The sequence below is a fragment of the Thermothelomyces thermophilus genome, chromosome 7 (genome assembly GCF_000226095.1).
Source record: "Thermothelomyces thermophilus ATCC 42464 chromosome 7, complete sequence".
Classification (NCBI taxonomy): domain Eukaryota; kingdom Fungi; phylum Ascomycota; class Sordariomycetes; order Sordariales; family Chaetomiaceae; genus Thermothelomyces; species Thermothelomyces thermophilus.
In genome coordinates this window covers 555,965-582,522 of record NC_016478.1, presented here as the reverse complement: position 1 = coordinate 582,522, position 26,558 = coordinate 555,965, and the positions used below count along the sequence as shown (strand labels likewise).

Sequence of the window (26,558 nt, the reverse complement as noted above, 5' to 3'; positions counted from 1 at the left end):
CCTCTTTTTCCTCCTTAAGGTAGTCAAATAAAATATTATATACTTATTTATAGATGCTATAAGGCTAGCATATTATAGGAAGGCTTATAAAGGCACTAGGGCCTAACGAAGGCCTAGAGCTCCTTATTAGTATAGGCCTATATAGGGGTTATTAGCCTTTATAACTTCCTATTTAGGGTTTAAGTCCTAGGGGTTAGTACCCTTTACTATGCCTATAGCTAGGGAAGGGAGATTATTAAGTACCTAGTTATTTAGTGCCTAAACTTACTAAGAAGCCGAATATAGAAATCCTAGGAAATACGGTTGTAAAGGGACCTAGACCTCGTTTTATAGGGTATAGGGGCCTGTAACTATCGTTTGGCAAGGAGGGTTCTATAGTGGCTAGTAGACCTAGGGAGGCTTCCGGAATACCACCTCGTAAGGAGGCTAGACCAGGGTATAAGGCCTCTATAAGGCTATTCTAGCCACTTCTCCTTTTCCTTTGTAGTGTATTAGTATTCTAGATTAGGCGTTAAAGGTAGGATAGAGGTTTTTATCTGGCCTATTAGGTACGGTTTCCTTTGTATATAACTAGAGAGGCTCTAGTATGCTTATTAGTATAGCAGTGTAAGATTAATAATAATAATAATAATAAGAACATCCTAGATATAGCCCTCTATCTTTAATATATTGTAGGATTCGAATGTAGGCTTTAAAAGTAGTGGCTTTGTCGAAGATGTCGAAAAAGTGGCCGTTTGGCTAGTATGGCTGTATAGGTAGTAAGTACCAACCTGCCTAGCGGTTCGTTGGCTGGGCCGAAGAAAAGCGGGGCAGGTAGGGGGGGCCACGAGTAAGCCTTGGCTGCGGAGTGTAGGTTCGACCCCAGGGCCGCCAAGGCTGGGGATCGACAAGCTTCCCTCTAACCACAGCACCCTCCACTCCACTCTCTCCAATCTTCCACTTCCAGAAGCGGATACTTCCAAGGTCCTCCCAGCAACATACGCTGCCCTCTCAGGTGCCTCAGCGAAGCGGCAATCGTTCTGAATACGACCACGCCTGAGCTGATGCCTGCGCCTTGAGGGGTCGCATCATACGTCGGGTCAGCGATGGAGTTCGGCCGGTGCGCTCGCCAAACTAGACGCACTTCTGAGCCGGAACCTACCTTGGGCGTCGACGTAGCAGCTCAATAGCTCAGCAGCGCGGCAACAACAGCAGCCTTCGGACTGATGTAGCAAGTCGTACTCTAAAAATAGGAAAGGAAAAAAAAGAAGAGAAAAGAAGAAAAGAAGAAAAGAAGAAAAGAAGAAAAGAAGAAAAGAAGAAAAGAAGAAAAGAAGAAAAGAAGAAAAACGGTCGCATAAACAACTGCCCGTGTGCGTCTAGGCGTGATGGAGCACACCCGACGCACTGCAGATGCCGTGGTCGACCTCCCGTCCTACCGAGCGGCCACGACACGGCCAGACTGGCTTGCACTCGTTGCGCCGTACGTCCGAATCAACGATTACGCGCGTCTATGCCTCGTCTCGCGGCATTTCTACCGCCAGTTCGCCCCGCGTCTCTGGAATGATCCCCTCGCCGTCATGCGTTCCCTGAATCCACATTGCGGCTAGTCCTCCCGAATCCCATCCCAAACCACTTGGTCCCCCTCGTGTGCATGTGCATTCGTCTGACCGCTTTCCAGATCCTGGGTGCCTGATTCGGTTCATGCGCCATGTCAAAACGCGCGTTCGGGCGACCACGCCGGGCAATCTTGTCCGTTCCTTTGACACGCGATGGGTCTCCCAGTCTTACGACTACGCCGTCTTTGCCCACGCTGGTGTTGGCGGCGCCGTTCCCCTCTCCTCCCTGCTCCTCTCTATTGCCTCCGGCTTTCCCCGCTTGAGGTGCATCTTGCTCGACGGATATCCCAACCTGGCGCACGAGCCCCCGGGGAGCCCGCTGGCCCCTGACCGGCTGCCGCCGTTTGAGCCGCCGTTTGAGCCGCCGTTTGAGCCGCCGTTGCTTTTGAGTACTGCCCGGTGCCAGGTCGCGCTGCCCCCTTCTTTCTTCGCAAGCCCGTACCTCAAGAGGCTCGTATATCTGGACGTGTCCGATATGCCGGGCTCTTTGAGGCACCCGCTTGCCCAGCGGACTCTGAGCCCGGCCAACCTGCCCGGCTTGCGTATCCTCAAGTTGCGGGGACGCGAGATGGATGACGCGACAGCCACCCTTCTCTTCAAGACTTTTGGGGAGCAGCTGTGGAGCCTTGACCTGAGCCGAAACAAGCTCACCGGTGACGCCCTCGATGCCCTGAACCAGTTTTCCTTCCCTTCACAGACCTCAAGAACAGACCACTACTCGGTCGAGGGCCGCATCGCATGGCTTTTAACAGGCAGCCCCTCTTTTGGCACCTTCTGCACCGTTACCGAGTCGGAATGGAGCGCCGACTTTAGCCATCCTCACAGACATATTGCCGATCCCCCGTGCTACATTGCCCCCGGCGAGGCTGGACCTCATCCGACCATTGCCCCCCGCTTAGACGGCCGGGTCAAGATCTTGCCCGACTCGGCCGACGCCGTCAAGGCCATGCTCTCTGGTGGCGTCGGCTCTCATAGCCCTCCACTGGAATCCGTGCAGATAGCAGACGTTTGCCGAGCACCCCATGGCATCACCCACCTGTACCTGAGCAGCAACAAGGTCTCGGCCGAAGGCCTCTCCAGGACGATCCGCTCCTCTCCGGGACAGCTGCAGCGCCTCGAGTGTGACTCCGTCTCGTTTAAGCTCCCCGACGCCGCTCCGCCCTCCTGGCTGTCCAAGGCGAGACTGTCGGGCGCCCTCGGCTGCGCCCACCTGTTCCGTCCCGTATTCTCGGCCAACCTGCAGGTCCTGCGCATCCACCACTCGGTGGTCACGCAACTGCTGACCCTGTCCCTCGACCGCCTGTCGCCCATGGCGAACATGTGGGTGGCCGAGACGCAGCTGCTCCCGCGGGCCGAACTCGCATACCCCGAGGCATTTGTGCCCGACATGAACCCCCGGCTGCAGTCGCTCGTCCTGACGCGCATTCCTAGGTACTCCACGGGGCCGCTCATTGACAAGCTGATTGCTTTCCTCAACCTCGCCTCGATACAGGAGCGGGCCATCCAGGACACCAAATCGGCCAGCCGGCACGGCCCGGTGACCCTGCTCGGGCTGCGGCACATCCGCCTCGAGTTCGATCCTGACCCTCTGGAGGATCTGTCCCGCGACAGTTTCGGCCTCGAGCTCGGCTTTGACGCCGCGGCAGTCATGGAGGACGCCACCAAAGAGTTCAGCTTCTTTGGCGACTCGGGCTGGTCATCCGTGCTGTCGACCGACAAGGCGGCGTCACGGGCAACGCCGCCGAATGATCCCGAGTCGGAGCCGAATCCACGAGGCTCAGAATCAGAACCAACCCGCATATCCCAGTCGGCCAGATCACACCCACCTCACCCCCCTTCCTCCGTCCACGCTCCCGCCCCCGTCGCTCCTGCCACCGCATGCCCGGACGAAACATCCGTCTTCCCCAGACATCCGGACCATCATCATCATGACAGCCCAGAACGGCCGAAACGCCAACTGAATCACGTCCGCATCCCACACTCCTGGACCTGGCATAAGGGCGCAACCCCGCTCTCCGCCCTCGTCTGGGCCGGCTACTCCTCCGACCGCCAGGAGGAGGAGGGGGCCGGGGGTGAGGGCGGAGAGGAGGGCTCCGGCGACCGCGATGATGGCAGCGCGCCGCCCGCCGTGCGCGAGTACACCCGCCTCCTCCGCGCCCATCCCCAGCTGCGCTGCGACCCGGTCCCCGCGACGCCGTGCCACGTGAGAGCCGGCGTGCCCCCGGGGGAGCTGCTGTTCGGGCCAGCGTGGGCGAGCATCCTCTGCCCCCCACCCTCCCCTTCCGCCTGCGCGACCACGGCCGCCGCCGCCGCCGCCGCCGCCGCCGGAGCGTCGCGGCCCGCCGTACCCACGCGGCAGCAGCTGAGGGGCATGAGGGACGTGGTGAAGGCCATCAAGGAGTACCGAGCGCGGACCCGCCAGGCGTACGAGGCTGCCAAGAAAGAGGCGGAAGCGAGGGGAGAGCAGGTCAGGTGCGGTCCGCCGCACTTCCATTGGGGTGGGAGGCTCGAGGTGGAAGTGGATGGGGCGGGCGCCTATCACCAGTCGAGATACTGGCGCTAGCAAAGTGGTTCCCCCCTTCTTCCTCTCCCTTTCCCTCCACTTCCCGTTTCTCTTTCTCCCTTTTTTCTTTTTCTTTTTTCCCTCTCTTACCTTCCTTTTGTTTTGCTGGGAGCCATAGATCATGGTAGCGTCTTTTTAGATGGTGTTCAGGAGTGAGTTGCGGGCGCGTCAGCCTGGGCAATATCTCTCGGACGTTGTGTCTGATCGATTATGGTGAGGACAGAGCCGCCACCAAGGAATCATTAAGCGTAAAGATCACGCCTGTAAAGTTTGCTGCACTCGTCATCACTCTGGAGGCTATAGTCTGTGTGTGATCCCGTTAGGTTGATGGACGAGACATGTATGGCAAGCTGAGCTCAAAGCCGCTCCAGAGAGAGTCCTGTAGGCCTTGCTCCTCTCCGCCTAATCCGTAGACCGGTTTCAAAGCAGCCGGCTGCCAATGATCTCGTTGCCCCTTCCCCGGTGGGTTGGCATATTCTTGATTTCGTCTTAACAAAAAGATTGTTGCCACTTGAGACATGCCAGAAATGAATACGTCTACCCGGGGGGGGGCGGGGGGGGGGGGGTGCGGCAGAACACCTCTGAACACCTCTGAGCAGCGAGCCCAGGTGAACGGAGAAGGGAGAAATGATAATTTATCTACTACAAAGTGGTCTAGCGCGCTCATTAAACAAAAGCGACTGGCGAAACCCCTCGCTCGCTAATCAGAAGGCAATGCACCGCTTGCCCAAGCCGTATGGCGTCCCGAACAGCAATTAGACGAGAGTGTATCCATCCCACCCGCCGGCCGTCGCTCTCTCGCATCGAGAGCTGTCATTTGCTCGTCCCCACAACGCCGAAAACAAAGATTCCGTTCCGACCACACACCGTTGCCATGTATTATACATCAGGGCCCGCTGTCAACGCGCCCTCCTTTCTCAAACACAACGAACCGTTCCATGGACGGCTGTCATGGCCCGTCGTCGCTCACTTCCTGAAAGCCGTGTCGAAGGCGGGAATGAGTGTCTGCGCCAGCCAGAAGGAGAAGACGAGCTTCGGGCCGGTCATGAGGAGCTGCGAGTACGTTTGTCAATCATCACCGCCCTGCTATCCGTTCCGAGTATTGCGGCCGACTCACCTTGGGAACGAGGCCCTTGAAGAAGGCGGTGGGGCCCTCCTTCCTGGCCATGTTGCTCAGGATGCGGAAGCCACTCTCGGGGTTCTCGAAGTTGCGGTTCTGGATGCGCGTCTTGATGACGTCGAGCGGCGCCGACACGACCAGCGAGGCGGACGCGCCCGCAATGGACGCCACAAGGTTCTGGAACCACGTCGCCTTGTTGTAGTCTTGCAGCTTGAAGAGGAACTCCTTGGCGAAGGCCGAACCACCGAACAGCTTGGTCGGGTCAGCATATGAACGTCAAGAGCCGCTCGGGGAGGGCGAGCAAACTCGTGTAACACATACCGCAAAAGAACCGGGGGCGTTCCGCGCCGCCGTCCAGCCCCAGCCCCTGTACAGGCCGAATCCTTCATCCTTGATGATCTTGAAGATGCCGCGACCACGGAACGCCTCGGGGTTGGTCTGGCGCTTGATCTTGAGCACGTCGAGCGGCAACAGGATGATCTCGCCGATGCCGATAAGACTGCGAATCGCCTCCTGTCAGCCCACGCCCCCCTCTTCGTTCCCCCAACCAGCCAAAAAAATGGATCTCACCTTCCCGCAGTCGAGTGCATGATCGCCTTGCCGGTCTTCTTGCCGAAGGCGTTCTCAAAGTCCTTGCCGTAGTGTTTGCTGAGGAAGTCGCGCGCCACGGGCTGCCCGCCGTACTTGTACACCCGCTGCAGCACCTTGTAGCCGGCGGCGTAACCGAGGCCGGGGAAAAGCGAGACAAACTTCCTTCCCAATGGCGCGCTAGCCTTGTCCTTGAAGATGACGGTGTTGAGCTGCGACAGGGAGCTGACCTAATTTCCGCGGATCGCCGAGTCAGTCCCAATTCTTTTTTCTTGAACACATCAACGGAGTTCCTCCTTTGGGACCAAGTGTTGCGCACCTTTCCCTCGTTGCTCATGAGACGCTTCGCGATCGTATCGACCTGTCCTCCACCACGCCACGTCAGCCCGGGCCGCCATTTCAACCGGACGCTATAAGTCCCCCCTGGAATCCGGCATCGCGGCCGTAATGGGTTGAACGCACGGGATGGAAGATCGCCAGTTCGGCAATACCGGCGGAGCCTAGAACAAGCAGCAACGGTTAACATTTATCCCATTGAGGTCTCTAACACAAGACAAAAACCAAATGCGACATACCGGACCCCAACAACCTTGCCAGGTTCGACTCCTTCTCCTTCGCGCCAGCCATCGGAGGGGACATTTTGTCGGTTATTGATTTGTGGGCTGATGAGAAAACAACGAAACAAAAACACAGGCTCAAATTGACACACGGGAAAGCGTCGGGACCGGCGGGCGCAAATTAATGAAAGGCTCTTTGTGGGTGGGATGTTTACACAGTACTCGACAGTCGGGAAGAGCAGCTGCTCCGACTTATTCTCGGTCAGTCACCGCCCGATCCCTCAAAAAAAAAAAAAAAAAATATTATTCGAGTCCGCTTTCCTAGCTCCGACAGCGGGGGCCAGACGCGGGCCGCGCGACCACTAACTACCCCTGACCAATGCTGCAGGTCCTTGGTGCTTATCGCTTATCGTGCAGCCGAGATCCGGAACTCTGTCCCGTACTCCGTAGGTACTGTACAGTACGGATTACATACAGTACATACACTACGGAGGTACTCGGTGCTCTCGTAACTCAATGCATCCCATGCCGCGTTTGCTGTGTACATAGCCGACCTATGTACATACAATATACACTACGAGACGTTGTGCCGATGGACACTTTGTAGCGGACCTAATGGAGAATGCTAGCGGTGGTAGTTGAATGAATGGCCTCGGGACTGCAGTATTGCCCTCCAAATCAATACCAGGAAGCAGTCAACATTGTATCTTTGCAAATCCTAAAGGCACCTTGAGACAACCCATGAGAAATGCAAAAATGCAGCCGCCGAGAAACGCCAGCCAGATAAATGCCGTCAAAACAACCCAGCTTCCGGTCCCAATATTTTGTCCGCTCCAACCAGATCACGCCGCAAATGCAATGTGTTTTGTGTTTATGAACCACCGAGATCAAGACTGATAGAGACAAAAATTCTCGCCCGGATACACGGGTTGACCTTTTTAGAAATCTCTGAGCACCGAGACAAGGTCATCGATACGCATAACCTGCGCGAAGAGCTTCCGCTCGCAGTCCAGGAACCGCGAGTATCGCTCATAGTATGACTTCCGCATGATGTCCCTCTCGCGGCCCCGGACGTCGGTTCGCTTGGTCGTCTCCAGCACGTCCCGTTCCTTCTGACGCAACGCCTCCAGAACTTGAAGGCAGTGTACCATCGTCCTGTAGCTCGTATCTAGTAGCCGTTTGAGGGAGCGGTCGATGTCGCAGTACCAGAGGAAGAAGGACTTCTTGACGTCGGCCTTCACGTCGCGGGGGACTTCCTGCACCGAGACGAAGCCGGCAGTCTGCATCTCGAGCATCTTCTGCTGCAGCTCTGGCTTGCGCATGAGCGCCACGTTGGGGAGCGCTTTTTCGTCGAGCTTCCCCTTTGCACGCAAGATGCGCACCAGTCGGAGGCCCTGCCGGCCGCATGTACGCTCAATCACAGAGTCAAGTTCCGCCTCGCGCAACGAGTTCATGACGGGGCCGAAGTCGACCGTCCACTCGTCCGGACCGCAGTGTCGCACAAAGTGCTGCGTGCTCTCCGCAAGGATGAGGAGGTGTTGCCGGAGCTGAGTAGGCCGGTCCATTCGGCGCTCCTTGGGTGCCGTGGCATCTTCAAACTTGACCCTGGTGCCGTTCGTCCCGTTCACGCCGTTGGTGCCGTTGGTCGTCGGCGCTTTGTAATCCGATTCGTAATCCGACTCCTCGCTGGACTCGTCGTCGCCTTCATCCTCGTCCGCGCTGGCTTCACCGTCTACTTCGGCCTCCTCAATCAAAACCTTCTTTTGTGGCGGGTACCGCTCGATCTTCTCAGCTGCGGTTGAGGAAATGTGCCGTCTCTCTGCTTTCCCTATCCCCAGAGAAAGGTCGACAGACGTCTTCAAATTGTCGAGAATCTGCTCGGTCGTGACGGACCCCGGGCCCTTCTCGCCCTCGTCATTGTCGTTCTCGGCATCCAGCACAGGATCTAAGCGGCAACGCGGCACGTCTTTAGTGAGCAGCTTTAGCAAAATGCCGTAAACGTATGCCGTGGTTTCGCCAATCATGTCGCTTGCGTATTGGACCAGCCGTCGGTTGCGCAGATCGACGAGGCACTTCTCGTAGTTTATCCGGATAACTTGTCTCGGCTGCAAACAGTCAGCATCGCGATCCCAAACCCTGCTACCCAGGGTTCAATGCCACCCACATCAAGCGCAGGGTCCATATCCTCATCTTGGACACCGTTCACCGCGCCAATACCAGACATGAGCTTCCGTCTTTTCGCTGCCGTGCCGTTCTGCTCCAGCTTGCGCTTGAGCGACTTGGACTCGCCGCGAACTTTGCGCAGACCTTCAGCGATCCTCTCCTGTAGCTCCGCTTTGGCTTTGTTTCCCTTCACTCCATTGGGAAAGTATTTGTCCATGACCTCCTTTTCGACGCTCTTGAGAACATCTTCCGGGCTCTCGAAGGATTTGGCATGGACGACGTCGATCAGCTCGGCCTCCACCAGCCGACAGATGATGCTGTTGAGATGGGCGGTGCTCTTGACTAACGGTCCGGTCTTCTTGGACGACTGAGAATCCCCATGTAGACCGTTCGGCTCGGCCCCGACCTCGTCTTCATTCCCAACACCAGCCGCTGACTTATTTGCTTGCTCAATCTTCTCCTGGTACGCGGCGACCAGATCCGATATCCTTGTCTGGCCCGAGAGGAGGAGGCTCTGCATGACGTCCTTGGCCGGCGCTCCGAAAGTGGTGTCGATCATTTCAAGAATCTTGCCACTGCGGATTAGGTTGTAGGCATGGTCGGGATTCGCCTCGTAGTATGCGAACTCAGCGCCGGGGTCAACATGGTAGAAGAGCAGGTTGTGTTGCTGGAGCACAGCAAGGCCATGGCGAACCTGGCGCGGCGTCATAGATGTATACTGGGAAAGCTGGGGAACGGTCGAGCGGCCTTTGCTTAGGAGCATCGCAAAGATTCTCTTGGGGGGGGGGGGGAAAGCCGTTCGGTTAGTGTCGGGCACACGAGCGCAAGATTTCACAAAGCCATCGCACGTCAGCAAATACATACGGAAGGGAGCTCGCCATGGAGTTCATCAACGAGCAGAGCGCAAAGCTCTGCAGCCGGTTTTGTCTGTCCTTCAAGTCAGTGCATCGAGCCGGCATAATTTGGTTGGTCGTGCGCCCGCGACATGCAGTATGCGACCGGCGACGCGAAAGGCCGACTCACCACCAACATGACGGCGCCGCGGGAACCGTTGTTGAGTTTTGAGTGTTAGCGTCTAGAGATCCTCTCACTATCTCTAGAGCTGTCACGGTTGCTACCGGAGACTCATTGAAGGTTCCCGGCGGATGTAAGGTGCAGCACCCGAAGGAAATGGATTGCGTGGTGGGGGACTGGAGAACAAGCTCAATAATTTTTGATGGCAGGCTGGCCACTGCATCGAGTCACCATCCAAAGGCAAATTTGGACGGCGGGCGCGGGGCATGTCCAAAAGGAGGCTGGCCAATCGCTGCTTGCGGTTCAATGCTGACGCTCTGCTGGGAGACTGGCATAGTGAATTCGGGCCAGTGCACCAGTTTGTTCGACTGAGCCGGAAGCACGGTCTCGGCACAGCCAATTTTTCCGTCATACCGGGAACCTCCCAGGGAATTTTCGGAACCCGTTGCTGAGGTCGACAAGAGCTCCCTCACGCAGTGTGCTGCACCTTCAGAATTGTCAATTGACGACAAACGGCCCTCTCCCCCAAACCATGATCTGCAGACCGGCTCTGTCGAGGGGCAGCCAGCTGGCTCTCCGCCGCCAGGGAGCTGCGAAGCTTGCGCAGCGCGGATTTGCGGCTGCTGCTTCGCCCAAGCCATCTTACGAGCCGACCACCATCGCCGGCGTCAAGGTTGCCTCCCGCGACGACAATGGCCCGACCACCCGCCTCGCCGTCGTCGCCAAGGCCGGCACCCGCTACGAGCCTCTCCCAGGCCTGACGGTCGGATTGGAGGAGTTTGCCTTCAAGGCAGGTCTTTCCTGGTTGTTTTTTTCTGCGGCGCTGGCCGAGGACGGCCGCGTTGGCGCATCAACAACGGCGATGAGCTAATTTACATTTCGTCGACAGAACACCCAAAAACGCTCCGCCCTTCGCATCACCCGCGAGGTTGAGCTGCTCGGCGGCCAATTGAACGCGTATCACACCCGGGAAGCCCTTGTTCTCCAGGCCAACTTCCTCCGCGACGACCTTCCCTACTTCACCGAACTCCTCGCAGAGGTGCTCTCGCAGACACGGTATACTAGTGCGTCACAAGGCCCCTCGTGTCGTGTCGCATAGACGATGGCTTGTGCTCACCATTGTGAATAGCTCACGAGTACCACGAGGAGGTCGTCAACGTCATCCACCAGAAGCAGGCCAAGCTCGACGCGGCCGCCATCGCCCTCGATGCTGCCCACTCAGTTGCCTTCCATACCGGCCTCGGTGCCCCTCTCTACCCGACTCCTAGCACCCCCATCTCTTCCTACCTGAACGAGAACTCGGTGGCTGCTTTCGCTGAGGCTGCCTTCACCAAGGGCAACATTGCCGTGGTCGCTGACGGCGCCAGCGATGCCGGCCTCTCCAAGTGGATCGAGCCCTTCTTCAAGGCGGTGCCCGCGCAGTCCTCGTCCTCGCTCTCCAACGCCGCCTCCAAGTACTACGGCGGTGAGCAGCGGATCGCCAGGCCCGGCCGCAACGCGATGGTGCTTGCCTTCCCCGGTGCTGCTCTCAGCTCCAGCCAGCCCGAGACTGCCGTTCTCGTCGGGCTTCTCGGCGGCGAGTCCAACATCAAGTGGTCGCCCGGCTTCTCGCTCCTGTCCAAGGCTGCCACTGCCGCTCCAGGCTCGACTGTCAAGGCCACCAACTTTGCCTACTCTGATGCCGGCCTCCTGACCATCCAGATCAACGGCCCGGCCGCTGCGGTTCGCAAGGCCGCTGAGGAGTCGGTCAAGGCTCTCAAGAGCGTTGCCGAGGGTGGTGTCTCGCAGGAGAACCTGGTCAAGGCCATCGCCAAGGCCAAGTTCAACCTGCTCTCGGGCGGCGAGGTCGTTGGTACTGGTCTCTTGCACGCCGGCACCGACCTGATCCACGGTTTTAGCCAGCCGCTGAAGGTTGCCGAGACGGTAAAGGCCCTGGAGGCCGTGACTACTGATAAGCTCAAGGCTGTGAGTGTCTTCAACGTACATTTGCCCTGGGTACGAGCATTCGCTAACCCGCTTCTGCAGGCGGCCAAGACACTACTAGAGGGCAAGGCATCGGTGGCGGCGGTGGGCGATCTGCACGTCTTGCCGTTCGCCGAGGACCTTGGGCTCAAGGTATAGACGGGGAGTTTTGTAGACCGGAGAAGGGGGAAAGCGGGAAATGTACCAACAGCCTCCGCCGTCGTAAACTCGCGGCTCGTCACCACATTGTGCATATAGTGATCTTTAGAGCTAACTCGGTTTCCTATGTCTGTGACACAAGCGCAGAGCTTAGGAGGAGGGGTGTATGTGTTGGCATATGTGGGAGTTTGGGCAGTGCGTGCGTGCCGCTGTGTATCATGAACTCATTTGTTGTCAAAGTATGCTGCTCTCATTTCTATCCGTCGCCGGCTAAGGAGCTTTTTCCCGTTGCCATCGAAGTCGTCCTGCCATCAATGTTCGTGATGCAATGCCGGTCGGAGCGAAGCGGAAGAGCCGATATTCAGGAGGCCCGCTGGATCACGTGACTTGAAGGCTGAGCGGAGCTTCTCGGGTCGGTGCGCGAGCCTTTTCTCGCCAGAAACGGATCCCGATCCAGCAAGACAGCGCAACCAGCCAACCAGCCAAACTCGCCAAAATGACGTTCGCGTGGAAAGCCGCTGGCATTACGTGAGTCAATTGTCCCCTTGCCTACTTTTCTCGTTGTTTTACCCGCTACGGTGCGGAGGAGGACGGGTTGCGGCCGAGAGGCGTGCGGCAGAAAGGGCAGGAGCTAACGCAACCTTGCGATTTCCCACAGCTACAACCGCTACCTCGCGGTCGCCGCCCGCGCTCTGCGCCGCAGCTTGAAGGAGGATAAGAGACTCGCGGCTGAGCGCCGAGGCCAGCAGGAGCTGAGATTTGCAAAGTGGACGGTAAGTGAGAGCTGTGAAGGGGCCCAGCACGGACGAGGGGAACACACAGACTGATCACCGATTCTTTCGCGAATTCCGAACACAGAACGGCAAGCAGGGCGAGCTGAGAAACCTGGCCGATGCTAATGCTCAGGCGGCCGTCGAGAGCGCTGCGACCGGTGGTACCGCTTAAGTCGGAAGGGATACGATGACGGGCGACGGGCTGCGGTAGAGGAGGCTCTCTTGGGCCGAGGAGTTAAACTGGGAGAACGGTCTACAACAAGGGTCCCGTTGCTTCTGGCACCTGTGAGCGTTAGGACTGTATCATATTGGGGTTGACTCGATAGAGAACCTTGACAAGGAGCTTCCAAGCATGTACGGCGCCATTACTGTTGTGTCGTGGGACGGAGGAGAGCTCCTAATATCTGCCTACCATGAGCAGGTTTGAGAGAGCCGTCCGTCGAACCTATCTATATACCCCCGTACATGCCACATTCTGGAGTCAGTGCGGAAGACTGAGCGATGCAGATGCAGCGTCCGGCTTCAATCGCTCGGAGGCCCTGCCACAGAAGGTCTCAATTCCCAATGACGACGATCTTGGTTGATTGTGAAGCTTAAAAGTTGCCCAACTAAATCAGTGGCACAGAGAAGTGGTGAGAGCTGTCTCGGCAGTCTAGGATGGCCTCGGTGAAGGACGTCCAAGTCATCAATAGACCAAGGGAACTCCCTCGGTTTGTCCTCCGTGCATTGGCGCGCATGGAGAGAACCACATTTATGAAGAGAAATAAAATGAAGTAAAGGATAAATGAGAGTATCAAAACGGCCGTTGTCTCTGAAGGAAACATGGTGAATATTCGGGTGTGCCTCGCTCTTTCCCTGAAACGCCGCCGTTTCCATTATTCTTTCGATGACTCGCCCACTTTCCTATTTTTGCATAGTTCTTTTAGCTCCAGAACCTGACTTCTTCAACAACACGCAAATATACCGTTGTACGGAGGTATAATCCATTTATGGTAATAATGTGTTTAGCAAACCGCGGATTGTTCACCTCTACTTTGTGACCACCAAAAGATGTTTTAGAGGAACACTACGGTAACCGTTGTCCCAGTTTCGTCCCGCTTGATGCTGGGCATATCTATGCCCCACTGACTTTCGAGGCGATTGCATGTACTGCATGTACACACAAAGCCGAAGCAGGAAACACTGTACATTGCAAGCGTGTACCCCCACTTGTCTGCGGTTGAAGCGACACACGATCTCAGGGTGCTTCGGGCACTTCATTCGCCATAGCCTGGCAAGCAGAGAGAACGAGGGCGACGCAAGAGGGTCTCCATCATGGTACCCTTGGACAAGGGTATGCGAAGACGCTCATCAGGATGTCTCGCCCTCGGGTGACACGAGTCTAACTGCTGACGACTGGTCAAAATGCTCAGAACTCATGGACCTCAGCATCAACGACCCAACCCCAGTCCCGCACTTTGACGCCTCTCAAGAACCGCCGCCGCCGCCCCTTTCCAGCGAAGGCATCGTGGCCCAGGACATCACGCAAAAATTCTTGTCCGCCGCTGCCAGTAAGCCAGAGCGTTCGGGCTGCGATCTTGTCCTACCCGACCCCATGCTGACAATTGGCACTCCGTCCCTTAACAGCCTTGGAACCTGGTGAGCTCATTAAGGATGGCTTTTTCAGCTTGTTTGAGTCCGTCGGGGCTCTCGAGGTGCGTTTTCTCTTCGGAGCCGAGTTCCCCTGAGCTCCCCTGAGCTGCACACTGATCAAGCCTAGATCATGGACCCCAAGATGGACAGCGGTTGTCTAGCTCCTGGAGAGTCCCTCGATGACGACTACGATGTGACTCGTCCTCTCCTCCCAAGTGAGGTGGTGGGCATCATCGACCAGCTGTTGTGCCTGGAGGTTGGCCGTCTTTCCTGACAACTGTCGGCAAGCAAATCTAACCACGTACAGATGGCATGGCACCTTGGCTACCCGCTGTCCCAGACGCTCTTCACGAGCTTCTACGTCGAGAAGATGTTAAATCCGAATCCAGGAGCGCTGAGAGATGCCGACTTCGTAAGGGATGGCGGCGACCGCTGCTCACGGGATCCCATGCACCGCGTTCTCAGGGCCTATTGCCTGGGATTGCTAAAGTCCTGCTACTACGTTAACGAGCGGATCAAGCATGAGCACTCCTATGAGGTAAGATTTCTTTCGAGCACGCCTTGAATAGCGACGCTAATGCCCGAGTAGGAAGAGGACTTTGTGACAAATACGTACAACCGGTCACTCCTGGAGTCGATAGACCGATATGAAATTCGTGATGAAATCATCGAGGCCCGGAATGTTATCTACGACGTAAGGCACAAGCTAACGGACGAGATGGCGCACGCGTTGGCCTTTCGTCTGGAGCTGAGAACCGCTTTCCTAAGGGCAATCGAGTTATGCGAGCTGCGTAGCGATCCCGAGTCGTTGAGTCTGCCCTGGGCGCAAATGCAAGGGGTCTGGGAGGCCATCAACAAGACCCGCCACCTCGGGAAGCCCGTTCCGGAGGCGTTCAGCACCAAGATCCAACGAAGGCTTGCTAGTACCATGCCACCCCGCCCCATCGTGCAGCCGAGCCCGGAGGAAACCTATGAGCACTTCAAGAAGTTGATAGCTGACGGGCTCAATGTGCTCAACGTCCTCAACTATGCCGACTCGCAAAGCCTACTGGTAGGCCCGGCATTCCCCCCCGGCATGAACGAACTCTGACACACGTCACAGAACTTTGTCCTCACTTTTCAAGCTCAGAAACCGCAGCCGCTAGTGTTCATCCGGTCCATCCTCCAGAACTTCCTCTTTCATGACATGGTTATTCTTGGCCGCCTTAGCATTCGCCAGGTCCTCGACGATGACTTGTCCATCGTGGTTCTGCCGAGCAGCCTCCTCCTCGACCCCGCCAACGACTCTGTCGAGGCACCCCACCACCCACGCTACGCAATAGCTCACCAGATGGAACTCTTCCGCCAGCGAGCCGCGCAGTCCTACCTCGACATATTTCGTGCCTTCTGCCAGAACCGCTGCCGCGTCCGCCGGACCCTCTTCCACTCCCTGCAGGACTGGGAAATGGTTCAAGCCGATGCGGAGGAGATCGACCAGCTGCTCCAGCTTCAGACCGAGGAGAAGCCCCTCGTGTACCCGCCCTCTGGAGACGAAGCCAGCCACTCCCTCCCGCTGTCGTCCTGGGCGTACCATTACAAGCTCCGCCTGATGGAGTGGACCGTTCAGCTTGGCTTTGAGCTCGAAATCTACCAAGCCGACGAACTCGCAGGCATGTACTGGTACCTCAGCCACCTCTCCAAAACCCGCGCTCGACATCTCGAGCGCATCAAGTTTTTTACTACGCATCGCCTCGAGACGTCATCCGCCGCCGCCGCCACTACCGCCTCCAACGCCAAAGCCGCCAGTACCGCTTCCAGCCCACAATATGCCCGCTCCAAGTCCTACCTCCGCGTCACCACCCTCGAGGCAGCACTCACCTCGGAGCTGGCCGCCGCCTTCTGCGACCTCTACATCGCCCTTCAGCGGCTCAGCCTAATCCCCCGCCCCCCACGGCCTTACGGAACGGACGCGCTCCGCTACGAGGTGCGCATGAAGTCGTTCGCGAACATCGGCCTGCCGGAGCTGCCCTCGTTCGAGGCATTCTCGCACGCTGTCAACCAACCTGACACGCCGACGATCAAGCTGCTCGACAATGCCGCCGCGGCCGCGGCCCATGCCCATGCCGGGCTGGAAGTCATGGCCAAGATGAGCGCGATCGAGGCATTCGCTGTGGGTTCGCATGAGCGGTGGCTGGAGAGCGTCAAGGGGTGGAGCAAGGCTGCTACTGCTCTGGGCATGGCCGTGTCGAAGGTCAAAAAGGCAGTGACTGCAGCCGCCGCTGCTGAGGGGTCTGGCAATGATGGCGTTGGGGGGCGGCTGCAAGTGCAGGTGCCGCGCCCAGAGGAGGGGTACCATGAGTGGTGGATCGTACCGAAAGTGACGGAGAGGTAGCGGGGGGGAGCCCAGTAGTGGGTAGAAGGGGCAACCGTCGAGGAACGAAGGCAGTTCGGGAACAGAAGAAGGCAAGAAACAACACTCAAGACGAAATGTCATTGCTTCCCAAATCCTCCAATCCGCCTCATCCCCACCTGCAACTAAAAGATACAGTGTTTCAACGCGTAGTTATACAGCATTATTGTCCATCGTTCAAACTTGGACCGCTTTGTCTGCTCAGTTCCGCACATTCCATTCCTCCAGCCCACCAATTGAGCTCTCCGTCTCCACGACTACAGCGGCACAGGATACTATCCGTGCCTCGAGGGTGGTGTCTCCGTGGTGTCTTGGATATCCTTATCCTATACGGTGGAGCAATCATCGAGTACCCACGGAAAAAAAAAAAAGGGGGGGGGGTGGAGGGGGGAGGGGAAGGCTCCTCCCAGTCAGGCTCGGTCCTTAGGCGGCAACAGTCCTCCTGCCCACAGAGCCGCGTAGCCGGACCGAGTACTCGTAGAGCACGTCCTTGAAGGCAAACAGGAAAGCGGCCGTCAGCACGCTCTGGGTGACCTTGGGGCCGATGCCTAAAAATGACAAGTTGGGTCAGTCATCTGGAATAAGAAACAGAAAAGGGAGAAGAAGAAGAAGAAGAAGAAGAAGAAGAGAGGAATTACCCTTGTACAAGCCGGCGTAGCCCTCCTCTTTGATGACACGGTTGATGGCCTCCATGACGCCCTCCTTCTTCTCGCCGGCCTTGGCGACATGCATCTGGCTCTTGACCGTGATATACGGGTAGGTGACGGTGGTGGCGAACAGCTTGCCGAGGGCGCCGAGGAAGAAGGCCACGGTGGGGGTGACGCGGCGCTTCCGCTCGACGGCGTTCTTCATCTGCTCAAACAGGGTGTACTGCAGGATCGGGTTGATGACCAGGACCAGGGCGGGCACGACGCCGGCGAAGAGGGCTTGCGGGCCCTCGGTGCGCAGCAGGTTGAGCAGGGTGCCGATCGTGCTCGGCTTCTTGTCCACCTTGTTGCCGGTCGCCGGGCCGGGGAGGGAGTCCTTGTCGGCGGCGGCCGTGTTCTTGCGCGCCGTCATGCGGGTGTTGACGACCCAGATGGGGTTGGTGAGGATGACGGTGGCGGAGCCGGCGATGGCGCCCGCGATCATGCTCTCGACGGTCGTCAGCTTCTTGGAGGCGCGCCCGGCCTTGGCCGCGGCCGCCTCGAAGAAGGCGCGCGTCCATTCGTACCAGTAGTAGTAGACAAAATTGGTCACGCTGATGCCGAAGAGCGCCGATGACATGCCCGAGTAGAGGCCCGCCACGCCCTCGCGGGCAATGATGTTCTGGACGGCGGCCAGGAAGGCGGTCTCGGCCCGCTTGGACTCGACTTGCGCCCGGGTCGAGAGGGTGATGAGGGGGTAGCTGTGGCACGCGCACAAAAATGTTAGTTTCCGCCGCCACCGCCGCCGTCGTCGCCGCCGCCGTCCCGGGAGACCGGGTCGGCGCTGGAACCGAGGGTAGGGACATACGTCAGAGCCATGGACAGGATGCCGCCGCCAGCGCCGGCGAGGGCGTGGGCAACATTGTCGTTTTGAGGGAGGACAGGCTTGGAGTGGGACATTTTGGCCGGTTTTGGAGTGTGACGGGAGAACCGGAATTCGGAAGGGTCACGTTGGTGAAAGAGAGATTGGCAAGCGAATTTCGTCACAAGGAGGTCAATGGCGGGCGCCAGCGGGGTTCCGAAGTGTGGGGGAAACTGGAAAGAGGTTCGAGAAATCCGCGCCCGGCAGATGGAATTCTTGGATTATATCGATATAGTATATGGTCAGGTTGCGAGAGGGAGAAATGAATATCGGAGCAGCTGTCCAATTTACAACACGCGCTCCATTTCGTTCACTCGGGGCCTCCCTGAATTTCGGGGCGGTTTTGCCGTTGCGATGTTCCAGCAAAGTGCCGCTGCCGAGGTCCGATGGGTGCGGGAGCCAAGGAAATGGCAAGGGATTAACACCCGGCGGACCAGCGACGTCACTGGATCGCTGCCGTCTCTTGCCGGGGGATTGTCGCGGCACCTAATCGGATCATGTGAAAGTCGTGGTCTTTGCAATCTCGAAAATGGGGGGAATATCCAGCACAAATTGAGCAGAACAAGCCCATCAGAGCATCTGTGCCCGAATACCTACGACTGAAGAAGACTGCTTGCGTTGGCTCTTTAACTGCGTGCAATGCAATCAGTACGCACATACTCCGTACAGTCAACGACTCCAGACTAGTAAGGTACCAAGCTAGAGAATGGACCTGCACATACAGATACCCTACATATGCAAGTAAGTCCAATGCGCCGATGTCCTGCTTAGCAATGAAACTGACGCACCTGAAAGACGTCTTTTGCTCCGATTTCTGAAGCGTCCGCGCGGAGAGCCATTCGTTAGGCAAGATGAAAGGAGTATACTACTACGTACTACTCCGTGGTACACACTACACTACGGATTGCAAGAGCTGCCATTGGCTTTCCGGGTTAGCGGACAGGCAATTTCACACAAGACTGGGGATCTCCGACCCTGCACGTGACCGATGCGGGGCAGCTAGCCGCAACTGGAACTCGGAAGACGCTGCATAATACTGTGCGCAACACTGGCCACGCCCACACTCCCGCCTGCTTTGCAGAGTCTATTTTTGGCTTCTTTCCCCGACCCCAACCCCCCAGACGGCGGTGCACCACGCCTGGACGCGGCCCGCATCGCTCCTCGAAACACGCAACAGGATGGCTGAACAGCGGTTCGCCGAATCTCGTCACCAATGCAGGCTGGCGGATGTTGAGGCGCGCTTGCTAAGCTCATCGGTGGATGCGAAAAAGCGAGTCAAAAAGGTCTGAAATTGATTCAGGATTCTGGCGCGACATTGACTCGAAAGTTGGCCGTTTTTGTGTGGCTCCGGTTCATCCCATGCGCGATTCAGAACCCGGGACACGGATGCCAACGACAACCCAGACTTGTCGCCCGACTCTTTAGGGGAAGCTGCAAGATTGAATTCCTAGGACAGAAAGAAGGCCGAGCAGTGAGAGCGGCACACACGCAACCAGAGATGGGCATGCTGTTCGCCTCGACGAACTCTGAGCCCCTCTCCCAACACCGTTGCAGCTCAGATGACTGAGAATGGCCGCGACACATCAGCCACCCGAGCCCACCGTCTCCAGGGCTTCATCGCCGACGGCGGCCCAACCCCCTAATCAGCGCTCCCCGCCACGGCGGGCATTGCCAGACCGGGACGTGGACGCCACCTCGATAGAGGATGCCTATGTGGCATTCATCCTCTACTGCAACCCGGCAGTTCCTGCCGACACTGACGCGACCGCCTTGCGGGAGGCCTTTCGCACCCCTCCAAAGAGCGGAGGCAAGAGCTTCAGCACCTACACCCTGTTCGAGCTCATCAAGCAGCTCGAGACCAAGAAGCTCAAGACATGGGCCGAGCTGGCGTTGAAGCTGGGTGTCGACCCGCCAGACCAGGAGAAGGGGCAGAGCTCACAAAAGATTCAGCAGTATGCTGTCCGTCTCAAGGTACGTCGGCCCTGTCCCTCGCTGTTGGCGGCGGTCGAGTTCGCTCATGCCAGGACTAGAGGTGGATGCATTCCATGCATGTGGATGCTTTTTTCGAATACCTCATCGGCCGCCCGTCTCCGTACTGGACCGAGATCCCGCCGGAGCACATTCCCGTCGCCGAGCTGGAGCGGGACGGTGTTGCTGCAGAGGATGACATGGCGCTGCGGGCGCTCCTGCCCCAGATCAAACCGCGCCGGGGCCGAAAGAAACCCGAGGACGAGGAACCGGGCAAGTCACCCCCTCAGCGCCCGTCGCCGCAAAGAGACGAGGCTGGCGGTGGCAGGCCGGCCAACACGTCAGAACCATGGACGGCGCAACCCGACGGGCGAGGTAGCGTCTTTCTGTTCCCGCCAGTGCCCGACCCCTCGAGGTTGCACCCGTCCGCACCCAGCTGGGGCAACGACGTCGCCCAAACGCCAATGTCGGCCTACCCGGTCCCGCAGTCCGCAATCACCCCATCATCCAGGAACGCGTTCTGGGCGGACGAGCCAAAGTCAGCCATCACGCCCTCCAAGCCAAAATCGGCAAGCAGACGACACGGAGCCAAGGTGGTTTCGTCGGCCTGGAGAAGCGGGGGTCTCGGCGCGGGCGGTAAGACGCGAGGTAGGCCGCCTATCAACCGCGGAGGCAACGCCGAGGGGCCGTTCTCGGCGTTTCCAACATCGGACGGGCCCGTCTTTAGGTTCCCCTCGCCAACTCCTGACAAGCGTCCTGCACCCGACTCTTCGGCAACCACGCCTACGAGCCATCCGAGTGCGACAACCTCGGCCGCCGTGGCCCCGGGAGGTACGTCTCCCGCAGGTCCGCAAGCGCCCCCGCCGCAGCCGAAGCAGAACACAAGTATTCTCTCGCCCATACAAGAGTCGGCGGCCTCTCGGCCGGCTAAGCGAAGGATGCTGTCATTGCAAGTCCCGGAACGGAAGGGAGGTGAAGTTCGGCTAGCCACGCCCCCGCTCCCAGAACCGGCGACGCCGCCCGCGGTGATGGTGAACGGACAGGCGCCCGAGCCGCATCAAAGCCAGACCACATCCCGGCCGCCCGAGGCGAACCAAACTAGCACCACCGTTTCTGGTGGTCCGATCTCAGGAGCGAGCGGCGTGGATTCGGCGGCAACGAGCGCCGCTGCGTCTTGGCGGCAACCCATCTTCAGCCCAGCCTCTACGGACCGCACCAACGTGGCCGAAGTCGAGGCTCTTTTTGTGAGTAAGCTCCTCGAGGCCGAGTGGTATGACGCGAACCAGTCGCGCATACCGCCGTGCGGCCTCGACGAGGCGCTGGCCATTTCGCAGACAGTCGTGGAGAACCTGCTCCTGGCCGCACCAAGCAAGGAAGCGTTTTTGATCAACCTCTCCGGGCTCGTCGGAGGAGGGCTCTTGATGCCCAAGAACTGCCTGCGCGTCACCCGCTTGGAAGAGCTCCCCGACCGGACGCAGTACTCGACGAGCTGGGAGCTGCGGTTTGGGAGTATCGCGGGGACTTGGACCATGGAGGAGACGGTGCCGCACGCGAAGTGGAAGAAGAGAGAACAAGACGAAGGTGCGGCGCCCGGCTCCGCAACACGGAACGGGGCTGCCGGATCGGAAGCGGAGGATTGGGAGAGGAAGTACAAGGAGGTGGCAGCCATGCTGCGGCAGCGCGACGAGGAGTTGATGCGGCTGAAGTCGAAGATCGTCGAATCGGTCAGGAAGAGCTGAACGAACTTACCACTTCTAGCGAATTAGTGCGGATACCCATTCTGTTTTTGATATATGGAGCGGGAAAACAAACAAGGGAAACATGAAACCATTCCTTTCGCGAGCTTGCCGTCGTGCTTCCTTTGCGGAATGGCAGGCTTGACTGAGCCCGCTGTCCCAAGATGAGACCAGGCCCGGTGATCAGAGGACAGTTCAGACAGAAGAAGGCTACGCAAGTTGCTTTTTGCTGCTTCCCACCACCTCCCCCCCCTTTCCCCCCCTTCCCCCCGACGACCTCCGACCAACATTTCATTGCACTCCCGATGAGGATGTTCAGACAAGCAAAACAGCCACCAAGCCGCCAGCCGCCAAAAGAACAGGCGCCGCGCGATGGGCTGCTCCGTCGGGTCTGCCGGTCGGTTCCGGGGCGGCGCCCGACGTTGTCGTCGGCCCGCTGCCCTCCTCGTCCGGACTACCAGTCGGGCGGCTCATCCTGGACGCCGTGGTAGTGGTGGTGGTTGTCGAGGCGATCGTTATGTCAGAGAAGTAGTTGTCTCGGCACCCATACACGTGTTCCTCGAGCCCCGCGACGTAGAACTCCCGAGAGACCGCCCCTTCTTCCCGCCACTCAAAACAACTGGGACTGGCTGCCCGGGTTTCCTCGAACCAGGTACGCTCTTGAGATGCAACAATGAAAGGAGCCGCACCGTGTCCGACGGCCATGGCACCTGCTGTCCGCTCAGTAGCGAGTGCAGAGTCCCGACGACATGTCTCTCCAATACCTTGTTCTATGACGACAGCACAAGAGCCTGGTACGCGTGCCTACCTACCACCACCGCCTTTCGGCCCCCTGAACACAAGCAAGGTCAGGTCAGATAGAACCCCGCGCTGACTCGATGGGTTTACTACTGTCACGAAATTCGCCCCACAACCAAGTGCGAGTGACGGTTCTTGCGCGAGCCTGACGATGCTCCCGCGCCCGGCGTCGCCCTCTCGAGATCCACGCGGTGGACTACTTCTGCAAGCCCACCACGACCGAGTTTGGGGTTGGTGACTCTGTATCTCGAGGATCCCGGGTCCCCCCCGACCGGCAGGGTGGCGACAACCCTAACCGCCACGGCCACAGCAGGTGCGTGATCTGCCCGACATGGGATTTCTTGCTTTCTTGCTTTCTTTCTTTCTTTCTTTCTTTCTTTCTTTCTTTCTTTCTTTCTTTCTTTCTTTCTTTCTTTCTTCAGAGGGCGTGCGATCGGGGCTGTACGAGTTGGAGACACCCACCGACGGACCGCATGAGCTCCCGCCGGACACGTTCGCCCATCGGCAACCGTCCGGGTCGGGCTCGGAGGCAGAAAGCCATCCTCAGCCAACGACGGCGGGACGAGAGAGCAAAGACTACTCCGTAGCTAGCGCCCAGGGAAACCAATCTAAAGGGAGCGAGGGGCCCCAATATAATGCGTCTCGCAATTATGACCCTAACACATACGACCATACCTGCCTGAAAACACGGGATCCCGTCCGCTCTCCCCTAGTTAAACAGGCAAGGGCTCGAGTAGTAGTTGGGTCGGTGACGACCAGCGAATGCCGGGTGTTGTATGTTTTTTTTTTCTTTCACTTCTCCACCGCGATCCAGTGTTTTTTGTTCTTGGGATATTTTTTGCCTATCAGTGATCCAGGTTGCTGGGACCCCTAAAAGTTGGGGGCTAATCTGCACCCCCGAACCCCTGTCTGCACATTTGATAACTGCGCGTCTTCTGCTTGGCGCAATCCATCTTATCGAGTGTGTGCTCCATGAAGCAACGTAGTAGCGCCTGCAAAGTTGTATGTATGTACCTCGTTCACCTACCCCTTGCCTACTTGCCAACGAGCATAATTGACTTCTGACTTCCAACTCCCAGTTCCTTGATCAAGTCGCACACAGCTTCGGTCTGGAGAGACGGGGAGACCTGTGTTTCCCCCTCCCACCACAAGGGATCTGAGCCTTCCAGGATCTGCGGTTCAGCAATTCATCAGTCCACCAGTTCGTCATACGCAATGTTTTAGTATCATCGCCGCTCCTCCTCCCCCCCCCCCCAAAAAAAAAAGAAAGAAAGAAAGAAAGAAAGAAAAGAAAAGAAAAGAAAACAAAAAAAATCACTCTTAGGCCAGGAATATTCGCTCGGTTCTTTTATTTGCTTCTATATCTTTTTCTTTTTTTTTTAATTTAATCTAGTTAAATATTCTATTTCTTTCACCATCCTTCGCCTTGTACAACATCCCCGCCACACCGTAACGCCATGCCAAAGCAATATGTTGTCTGCGGCCGGCCGGTGCCCCGGCTCGGAACCCGCCACATCTCGCTGCTCCTCGCCTGCCTCGCCCTGTTCGCCCTCTTCAGCCTGCTCATCACCGCCCCCGGCTCCGTCCCCGGCTATTCCCCCCGGAACCCGGGCGTACGCGCGGCCGGGAACACCTTTTCCGTCCCCAAGACGTTCAAGAGCCCTTGGATGGACAAGCTCAACCCCTTTAAGCCGCCCTCGCACCCGCCCCGCGTGCAGAAGGGCGACACGGACGGCGAATCGGTCTGGCACTCCAGCTGGAACTGGCTGCTCATGCCCTTCAGCGGCTCCGTCACCCTCGACGAGAACCGCGCCCTGCTGCCCGTCCTCAAGGAGCGCACCCCGGTCTACTGCTACTACGACGGCGACGCCTTCCGAGGAGGGGACCGCGCGAGCGCTGAAGCCGAGAGCGCCCTGCTGCTGGCCTGGCGCCGCGCCTGGTGGGCTCAGGGGTTCAGGCCCATCATCCTCACCTCCGCCGAGGCCACCAACAACCCGCTGTACCAGGAGGTGCAGAAGCTCCAGGACATCTCGCCGGCGCTCAAGGTCGACCTGATGCGCTGGCTGGCCTGGCAAGCCATGGGCGACGGCGTGCTTGCCCACCATCTCCTCTTCCCGATGGCTCCCCACGACGATCCGTTCCTGACATACCTCCGCCGCGGCGAGTTCCCCAAGCTGACCCGCTTCAAGGACCTTGATGACGGGCTGCTCGTGGGGTCCGCGGACGAGGTTCTCACGCTCATAAAGACTGCCATGGACGGCGCCGAGACGAGCAAGGCCGAGGGTGTCGTGGCGACTGCAGAGTCGGGCAAGGACGGGGGGGTTTCGCTTATCCTTGTTGAGGATACTCCCACATCCCTAGCCTACTACTCACCCAGTAGGGTCGAGGCCCTGTACCCCAAGGTCGGCGACCTCTTGAGGGCGTCCCACGCAGCCGGTGTCAGGAGCCTCACCCAGCTCGTCAACTCCCACCTACATCTCATCTGGCAGAACACCTTCGCCGACGGCATCTCCGTGGTCAAGCCCCTGCCACACCACACCACCCTCCTCATCACCCCGGCCTACGAGCTCGCCCAGCGACTCGCCCACTGCCCGGAGAGCCCCCTGCCCGAGAGCTGTCCGCCCAACCGTCTCAACTGCCGGCCGTGCGGCGACTCCAAGCCGTTGAAGATCGCCACCCCTTCCTCATACCAAGACGCCGACACCCTCTACACCATCGGCACCGTCCCGCACCCCTACACCTCCTCCACCCTCAACTATCTCAAGACCCAGCTCTCCATCCCCTGGATCCGCCGCAGGTCCCCTCGCGACGCCTGGATCACCTCCCTGACCTCCTCCTTCTTTACCGACAAGGTTTCCACCACCCCGCGCCTCATCCGCTTCAAGGAGGCCGTCGCCTCGGACGAGCCCAGCCCTGTCGAGACCAAGGACGAGGGAAAAGGGGAAAAAAGCACCAGAGGAGGAGGCGGCGCCCACCGCTCCCTCTGGCTGCCCGCCGAGCAGCCCATCCCAGACGACCTCGACTGGCACTTTGGCTTCGCCCTGCCCGACCGCGCCTCCTACGCCGACCAATCGTCCGCCCCCGTCGACACCGTCGGCACCCAGACCAGGATCCCCCTCCACTCTTCCGAAGACGGCCCGCAACCGACCGAGTCCGACCTCGCCCTCGAGCCCGCCCTGCTCTCCCGCGCCCAGCTCATCGTCCTTTCCTCCTCCTCATCTTCCTCCTCCTCCTCCTCCCGCATCTCGGGACTCCTCAAGTCGTCGGCAAAGCCCAAGGCGCCGCAGGCCAGCAGAGAGGACCTCGCGCTCCGCGACGCCGTCGAGGCCTGGAACCTCGCCGACACCGAGGCCTGGCGCTTCGCCCGCGCCTACCTCGCCCGCAAGTCGCTCGAGCGCCGCGAGTGGGAGGAAGAAGAGTCCAAGTACGCCGGCGGCCTCGGGACGGAAAAGTCGCTAGCCAAAGGTACCAGCACCAGCACCAGCACCAGCACCAGCACCAGCACCAGCACCAGCAACCCAAGAAAGGGAAGTGGTGGGAGGGGAGCCGGAGGAAACGTCTGGGACCGCTGGCTCGATCGGGATTGAGCCCGCTTCCCATCGCTTCCTCCTGCCCGGGGATGGCACATATGCACCCATGCACTTTACTTGCACCGTATTGGACCCGGGGCTGGCGTCGGCGCTGTGCGCTGGCTGTGAAATAGGTTGTGAGAAAAGCATTGGATAAAGGTGTCTGGAGTCTTTGTTCCGAATCGAATGCCCATGGAGCATCAAAACCGGCCTTTCTGTCATTACATGCTAGAAAAAGAGCGCTTAGCCACGAAGCCCTGTTTTGCAGAGATCACCCGCAGATGGATCAGGTACGGGTACACCATTTTGCCCTGCCATGGTTGTAACCTCGCGCTACTCTTGAGGTGTTTGTTTTGTTTCATGCATCAGATACATTACCAAAAGCATCACAGTCACAAACCATCATTACTTGTCATTCTGA

At 58.4% G+C, this 26,558-nt stretch overlaps 9 protein-coding genes across 9 annotated transcripts; 5 read left to right on the top strand and 4 right to left on the bottom strand.

Moving 5' to 3' along the window:
- Nucleotides 1-907: 907 nt before the first annotated feature.
- Nucleotides 908-4,516, top strand: MYCTH_2311416 (uncharacterized protein). Its single transcript, XM_003666544.1, has 2 exons — nt 908-1,584; nt 1,661-4,516. Exons 1-2 carry the CDS (start codon nt 1,368-1,370, stop codon nt 4,159-4,161), a joined length of 2,718 nt encoding a protein of 905 aa, XP_003666592.1. The 5' UTR covers nt 908-1,367; the 3' UTR covers nt 4,162-4,516.
- A 212-nt stretch (nt 4,517-4,728) lies between these two features.
- MYCTH_2311411 (uncharacterized protein) lies at nt 4,729-6,702 on the bottom strand. The gene is made up of 7 exons (XM_003666543.1): nt 6,445-6,702; nt 6,332-6,369; nt 6,189-6,230; nt 5,852-6,099; nt 5,603-5,780; nt 5,279-5,533; nt 4,729-5,214 (listed from the first exon to the last, which is right to left on the bottom strand). Exons 1-7 carry the CDS (start codon nt 6,506-6,508, stop codon nt 5,128-5,130), a joined length of 912 nt encoding a protein of 303 aa, XP_003666591.1. The 5' UTR covers nt 6,509-6,702; the 3' UTR covers nt 4,729-5,127.
- A 641-nt stretch (nt 6,703-7,343) lies between these two features.
- On the bottom strand, nt 7,344-9,802 carry MYCTH_2311408 (uncharacterized protein). Its single transcript, XM_003666542.1, has 4 exons — nt 9,613-9,802; nt 9,454-9,516; nt 8,591-9,364; nt 7,344-8,531 (listed from the first exon to the last, which is right to left on the bottom strand). The coding sequence occupies exons 1-4, from the start codon at nt 9,619-9,621 to the stop codon at nt 7,365-7,367; spliced, it is 2,013 nt and encodes a 670-aa protein (XP_003666590.1). The 5' UTR covers nt 9,622-9,802; the 3' UTR covers nt 7,344-7,364.
- A 315-nt stretch (nt 9,803-10,117) lies between these two features.
- MYCTH_2145409 (uncharacterized protein) lies at nt 10,118-12,669 on the top strand (the record flags this gene model as incomplete). Its single annotated transcript, XM_003666541.1, has 7 exons — nt 10,118-10,393; nt 10,493-10,667; nt 10,733-11,568; nt 11,629-11,718; nt 12,164-12,252; nt 12,383-12,497; nt 12,583-12,669. The coding sequence occupies exons 1-7, from the start codon at nt 10,136-10,138 to the stop codon at nt 12,667-12,669; spliced, it is 1,650 nt and encodes a 549-aa protein (XP_003666589.1). The 5' UTR covers nt 10,118-10,135.
- A 1,058-nt stretch (nt 12,670-13,727) lies between these two features.
- Nucleotides 13,728-16,591, top strand: MYCTH_2311397 (uncharacterized protein). The gene is made up of 7 exons (XM_003666540.1): nt 13,728-13,830; nt 13,910-14,047; nt 14,124-14,191; nt 14,257-14,385; nt 14,437-14,667; nt 14,719-15,180; nt 15,232-16,591. Exons 1-7 carry the CDS (start codon nt 13,812-13,814, stop codon nt 16,498-16,500), a joined length of 2,316 nt encoding a protein of 771 aa, XP_003666588.1. The 5' UTR covers nt 13,728-13,811; the 3' UTR covers nt 16,501-16,591.
- Nucleotides 16,589-18,154, bottom strand: MYCTH_85489 (uncharacterized protein). Its single transcript, XM_003666539.1, has 3 exons — nt 18,013-18,154; nt 17,157-17,905; nt 16,589-17,066 (listed from the first exon to the last, which is right to left on the bottom strand). The coding sequence occupies exons 1-3, from the start codon at nt 18,102-18,104 to the stop codon at nt 16,942-16,944; spliced, it is 966 nt and encodes a 321-aa protein (XP_003666587.1). The 5' UTR covers nt 18,105-18,154; the 3' UTR covers nt 16,589-16,941.
- Nucleotides 18,155-19,086: 932 nt separating this feature from the next.
- Nucleotides 19,087-21,854, top strand: MYCTH_2311393 (uncharacterized protein). Its single transcript, XM_003666538.1, has 2 exons — nt 19,087-20,037; nt 20,097-21,854. The coding sequence occupies exons 1-2, from the start codon at nt 19,636-19,638 to the stop codon at nt 21,771-21,773; spliced, it is 2,079 nt and encodes a 692-aa protein (XP_003666586.1). The 5' UTR covers nt 19,087-19,635; the 3' UTR covers nt 21,774-21,854.
- A 231-nt stretch (nt 21,855-22,085) lies between these two features.
- On the bottom strand, nt 22,086-23,109 carry MYCTH_2130506 (uncharacterized protein; the record flags this gene model as incomplete). Its single annotated transcript, XM_003666537.1, has 4 exons — nt 22,086-22,480; nt 22,583-22,602; nt 22,668-22,890; nt 23,031-23,109. 4 exons carry the CDS (start codon nt 23,107-23,109, stop codon nt 22,086-22,088), a joined length of 717 nt encoding a protein of 238 aa, XP_003666585.1.
- Nucleotides 23,110-23,956: 847 nt separating this feature from the next.
- On the top strand, nt 23,957-26,239 carry MYCTH_2311391 (uncharacterized protein). Its single transcript, XM_003666536.1, has one exon. The coding sequence runs from the start codon at nt 24,026-24,028 to the stop codon at nt 26,153-26,155; it is 2,130 nt and encodes a 709-aa protein (XP_003666584.1). The 5' UTR covers nt 23,957-24,025; the 3' UTR covers nt 26,156-26,239.
- The last annotated feature ends 319 nt before the right edge of the window (nt 26,240-26,558 follow it).

Bases quoted from the DNA above. Each gene is read 5' to 3' on its own strand.
- MYCTH_2311416 (XM_003666544.1), top strand. From the start codon at position 1,368: ATGGAGCACACCCGACGCACTGCAGATGCCGTGGTCGACCTCCCGTCC. The intron at 1,585-1,660 runs GCTAGTCCTCCC...ACCGCTTTCCAG, and splicing joins TTCCCTGAATCCACATTGCG to ATCCTGGGTGCCTGATTCGG.
- MYCTH_2311411 (XM_003666543.1), bottom strand. From the start codon at position 6,508: ATGTCCCCTCCGATGGCTGGCGCGAAGGAGAAGGAGTCGAACCTGGCA. The intron at 6,231-6,331 runs GTGCGTTCAACC...GGTGGAGGACAG, and splicing joins AACTGGCGATCTTCCATCCC to GTCGATACGATCGCGAAGCG. The intron at 5,781-5,851 runs GTGAGATCCATT...GGCGATTCGCAG, and splicing joins ATGCACTCGACTGCGGGAAG to TCTTATCGGCATCGGCGAGA.
- MYCTH_2311408 (XM_003666542.1), bottom strand. The intron at 9,365-9,453 runs GTATGTATTTGC...CCCCCCCCCAAG, and splicing joins TCCATGGCGAGCTCCCTTCC to AGAATCTTTGCGATGCTCCT. The intron at 8,532-8,590 runs GTGGGTGGCATT...GACTGTTTGCAG, and splicing joins ATATGGACCCTGCGCTTGAT to CCGAGACAAGTTATCCGGAT.
- MYCTH_2311397 (XM_003666540.1), top strand. The intron at 14,048-14,123 runs GTAAGCCAGAGC...GTCCCTTAACAG, and splicing joins ATTCTTGTCCGCCGCTGCCA to CCTTGGAACCTGGTGAGCTC. The intron at 14,386-14,436 runs GTTGGCCGTCTT...AACCACGTACAG, and splicing joins ACCAGCTGTTGTGCCTGGAG to ATGGCATGGCACCTTGGCTA.
- MYCTH_85489 (XM_003666539.1), bottom strand. From the start codon at position 18,104: ATGTCCCACTCCAAGCCTGTCCTCCCTCAAAACGACAATGTTGCCCAC. The intron at 17,906-18,012 runs GTATGTCCCTAC...CGCGTGCCACAG, and splicing joins ATCCTGTCCATGGCTCTGAC to CTACCCCCTCATCACCCTCT. The intron at 17,067-17,156 runs GTAATTCCTCTC...TGTCATTTTTAG, and splicing joins CTACGCCGGCTTGTACAAGG to GCATCGGCCCCAAGGTCACC.
- MYCTH_2311393 (XM_003666538.1), top strand. From the start codon at position 19,636: ATGGCCGCGACACATCAGCCACCCGAGCCCACCGTCTCCAGGGCTTCA. The intron at 20,038-20,096 runs GTACGTCGGCCC...TGCCAGGACTAG, and splicing joins AGTATGCTGTCCGTCTCAAG to AGGTGGATGCATTCCATGCA.
- MYCTH_2311391 (XM_003666536.1), top strand. From the start codon at position 24,026: ATGCCAAAGCAATATGTTGTCTGCGGCCGGCCGGTGCCCCGGCTCGGA.